The sequence below is a fragment of the Nematolebias whitei genome, chromosome 14, assembly GCF_014905685.2.
Source record: "Nematolebias whitei isolate Nwh7 chromosome 14, NemWhi1, whole genome shotgun sequence".
NCBI lineage: Eukaryota > Metazoa > Chordata > Actinopteri > Cyprinodontiformes > Rivulidae > Nematolebias > Nematolebias whitei.
In genome coordinates, this window is record NC_056511.1 from 41,950,904 (window position 1) to 41,955,623 (window position 4,720).

General features: G+C 43.6%; 1 protein-coding gene across 1 annotated transcript in view; it reads left to right on the forward strand.

Moving 5' to 3' along the window:
* Positions 1-4,720, forward strand: part of srrm3 (serine/arginine repetitive matrix 3) — a 114,009-nt gene that overhangs the window by 83,481 nt on the left and 25,808 nt on the right. The window contains exons 6-8 of the mRNA XM_037687714.1: positions 1,469-1,568; positions 1,682-1,764; positions 2,425-2,532. Coding sequence (XP_037543642.1) covers positions 1,469-1,568; positions 1,682-1,764; positions 2,425-2,532 — 291 coding nt within the window. The remainder of the gene's footprint in view (positions 1-1,468; positions 1,569-1,681; positions 1,765-2,424; positions 2,533-4,720) is intronic.

Genomic DNA, 4,720 nt, shown 5'->3' on the forward strand with positions numbered 1-4,720 from the left:
CAGAGTGTATGAGAACAGGTGGAGTGTATGAGAACAGACAGAGTGTATGAGAACTGGTGGAGTGTAAGAGAACAGAGAGAGTGTATGAGAACAGGTGGAGTGTATGAGAACAAACAGTGTATGAGAACAGGTGGAGTGTATGAGAACAAACAGAGTGTATGAGAAAAGGCACATTGTATGAGAACATACAGTGTGTATGAGAAAAGCGTGTATGAGAACAGAGTGTATGAGAACTGAGAAGAAAGTTCTTTTCAGTATAAACGCCTTCATTTGAAGCAGTCCTCGGTTGATTTCCTCCTTTAAGGAAACGTGCTGCTGCTCCGAGTCTCATATCGCCAACATATGTTCTTGTGACAGTTTTTTTATTCCCCTTTCAGCAAGTCAACGCTCTTCAAGCTCGCACTTCCTCCCACTGCAGACTGTAGGTGTTCAAAACAGCAGGGGGGATGTTCAGGGAAATATGTCTCAAGCACACCAGCCCAACTAATCACCATGGTAACTGAGGGTGAAAGTGATATGAAGGTGACGTGTCTTAATGTTGAGAACTGCGGATTAGCCAGCCCACTTGTTTTATAGGAACTGACACCAGGCTGTGACTTTTCTCCTGCTTCTTTACAGAGAACAAGAGCTTTAGATAATTTATAGAAAATGAACCGCAACCTCCAACATTTGCTGAAACCAGCTGTGAGTAGAGAACTCCCTGGGGACATCTCTTCACACGTGGACACTTTTTTTTTTTGGTTTGTTAGGATGATGAAAAAAGTGAATCGTATAAGACATGCTGGGCTGAGTAGCAGGTCTGGACTGACACTAACTTCTGCTGTTTCTGTGTGCGCTTGGAGAAGTTTATCATTAAGAAATGTCATTTAATTTGAGTAATTTAATCATAAAACTCCTCTTTCAGCCTCTTACATTTTCACATTTATCCAAAATACCACCGCTGTCTTACAACACAGTAATCAGGTCCTAGAACCACAGGGGACCGAGCTACAAGAGAACCTGATTATTTTGTAAAGGGGCTTCACGAAACAAAACACAGCTACAATAACCAAATCACACTGTCTGACAGAATAATGTTAAGCACCCTCTGGGTTGGAAACAAACCTGAACGTGTTGAAAAATCATGTAATTGTCTTCATCATGTTTCCAATATGAGATCAAGTGGAGAACAGGCGCATAGCTTGTCTCATGTGTCTGTGTCTGCTCATCTTCACTCACCAATCTGTCAGGCTGTCGGATGTTCCAGCAGCTACCTGATAACACTATTGCTCTACTTGTGATGCCACCACTTATGCCCTCCTGTGCCTGTTTCAGACATTTTAGCTGATCAATTACCTGCTGATCACTGGTCTGCATGTGGATCATGTTCAAATCAGATCAAGTGTGTGACTTTGTTTTTGTCAGTGAGTGTAATTAAGTCAGAAAGTTAATTGCAATTTGATGTACAGTAATGATTTTGTCTTTGCAGATCTGCCTCGGACTCCAGAAAAAAGAGAAGATACAGGTATGTATCCCATAAAGCACCTTGTCACCTAGTCAGCGCGTACATCGACACATATTTTGACCAAGTTTTCCTTTGTCGCCGATGCGCCAGCATTGTTTCTGCCTGTTGATTCCCATCTGGTGAAACAACAACGTCAGCGAATGTCTGATTGATTGCCCCTGATTTTAATCTGCACAGCTTCATGATCTTATATCTGATTGTTGTTTCAGATCAGGCAGCCCAAAGAACAAACACAAAGACAAGAACAAACAGAAAAAGAGGTGAGATATAGGACGAATCCATTCTTCAAAAAAAATTACAAACCTTACCCACAGCCGAAATACTGAAGTATTGGCAACAGAGATTCAAGATGCGGGAAAAGCTTTCTGTGGTGTTTGGAGTGCAGGATATTCATTAATAAATAAGATGATTTTAGCATTAAATTATTTCTCACATATTAGAATCATCACGTGGTTGCACTTGTCTGAGTCAAACTACTGCAGAATCTAAAGAAAACCACAGTGTAGTTTTTTTTAATTACTATTCAAATACACAGATTTTATGTACTCGTACAGTGTCATGCACAATACATTATGTTAGTACACAATTTGTCTTCTGTGCCTATTAAATGAAACTGAAGCACAGTCTCAGTTAACAACAGGAACAGTTGGAGTCACGCTGCGTTCCTCATACATTTATATTGTTATTTAGCGTTCATCCTCCACGGCTCAGAATGTGAGGGAAGAGAAAGTCTTTCCTGTGAGTTCAGGTTACATTTGGTGCCTGTCAAAGAAAAATGAACGTGTTTGTGCTTGAGACGTTTTATTCTTCACAAGATGGACTACTGAGCTCACTGTGTCACGTGTGTCCCCATGATATTTTCATGCGTGTGTGCGTGCGTGTGTGCGTGTGTGCTTTGTCCATCTGCTGTCATCCTTCAGAACCCCCGGTGAGACCCCCAGCAGGAGTTCACAGCGTCAAGGCAGCTGCTGCAGCTCCCGAAGTGCCTCCCTGTCCTCCACTCGGAGCACCTCCAGATCTCCCAACAGGTAGACTGTGACACACACACACACACACACACACACACACACACACCGGCTCGTTTAGTCACACACTGAAATCACTCTAATGACAGAACGGTTGCTCCGGCGACTGTCAGTCTCTGTCTCATTTACTCTCGGCCCTCAGGGGGGATGGATTAGGATACAAACGGGCGTGTCTTGTAATGACGTCCTGTGATATCTCAGTCTGAACGCCGGCTGGATGCAATATACTGTCAGTCACAATTAGTCAACTTGTAACAAATGTTTTATTCTTCTCTTGGGGGCCGAGATGGTGTAGAGGCAGGGCAGCCGGCTTGGGACCCAAAAGTCCCAGGTTCGATCCCCAGTCACTGCACATCACGTGGCGTCTCTGGGCAGCACGCCTCATCCCCAAAATGCCTCCCGGGCGCTTTCAATAGCTGCCCACTGCACCACCTGGTGGTGGATGGGTTAAATGCAGAGACTAATTTCGTTGTATGGAAACATACAGTGATGTCATTATTATTATTTAACCTTATAAATGTCTCCATCGCTTCCCTTTATTCAAATCTGAAACCACTTTGTTCTGGACAAGCTTGTTCTGTCTTGACAGCTTTTATGGGATTATATTTTTCTTTTATTCGGACATAAAAACGCCTAGTTAAACGTTGTTTAAAGACATTTTCTGGTGATTTTTCTGAAGTGGTTTTCTGTCAAACAGTTATTGTCTCCCATCGCGGAGTGAAAAGGGGAATTGAAAATGGCCTCTGTCCATCCGTCAGTCAATCCTGTGAGCTGGATAACTTGAATATTAAGTGAGGCACAAACTTACGTTGTGGTGTGTGGATCATAAACAATGTGCTTGTTCGGCTGCCTTCAGGTCCAGGCCTCCCTTTCAAAAGACATTTGTGATCTCAATGGAATTAACATAGTTTATAAAAAGGTAAATAAATAAATAGGAAAGGTCACTATTGAACACTGGGTTGCCACATCAAAATCCAAGATGGCCACTGCCATATGTAAACCAGCCACCTGGACCATTTGAGGAAACTATGCGTTCTAGAGTTTATATTGCTTAAAAGTAGAGCTTCCTCAAATGACTGGGGTGGCGGCTAAAGATTATTCTGTGGTGGTCAAGGCCACCATCGACCACCCCCTAGAAAATTACAATTAGACACCCCCTTATGTTAAACACACAACAGCCACTTACGACTTCGTGAGCTGCATTTCCACGTCTACTCTTAAAAAAATCTCAGCCTCTAAAAGAGTGGTGGGAGTGAGTGCCGAGCTAACCAGGCAGTCGTACACAGTCAGGATCCCACAGGCAGCCACAGACAGGTGCCTGGAGGTTTCACATGTGGAGTCGGACAACAACGAGCAGGGACTGTGTCGGGCTTGAACCATCAGGGGAGGGGAGGGGGGGATGATGCTTGACAGAAGTGGAGTGTTTACAGTTGTAAGTAAATGTAGATGTTTAACAAGCTGTTAAAATACACCAAAATGCATGAAATCACATCTCCTTTATTCAAAATTTTATGGGGGAGGACACCCAGACCCCCCCCCCATCCCCACCCTGCCCCCTGCCGGCCCGCCCACTATCTGTTTTCTGGTATGATCAGTTTACAAATTAAGCTCTGCTCATACGATACTAACTATTGATGATTTCTTTTCATAACATCGCTTCAAAAATCACCAGATTATTTCAAGTTAATAAGAAAGAACTTTAAAATGAATTGTGCTCACAAACATGCAGAGCCTTTCAACAATATTTTCATTATTTACACTTTTAAATATGGCAAAACAGAAACAAAGCTACCTGGAGCAGAAAGACTCCTACGTCCGTACGCTCTTTGTGGACTTCACATCTGTCTTCAACACCATGATCCCTCAAACCCTGATGGACAAACTACTCACACTAGGACTAAGCCCCTCCATTTGCAACTGGGTCCTAGACTTCTTAACAAACAGACCACAGTCTGCGAGGATCCATAACTTCTCCTCCTCCACCATAATCCTCAGCACTGGCTCTCCTCAGGGAGATGTGCTGAGCCCCCTCCTGTTTACTCTGCTCACGTATGATTGTGCAGCTACCCATCCAGGCTGTCCCATTGTAAAGTTTGCAGATGATACAGCGGTGGTGGGATGCATCACAAACAATGATGAGTCCAGCTACAGGCAAGAGGTGGAACACCTGGAGAGCTGGTGCAAAGAGAAT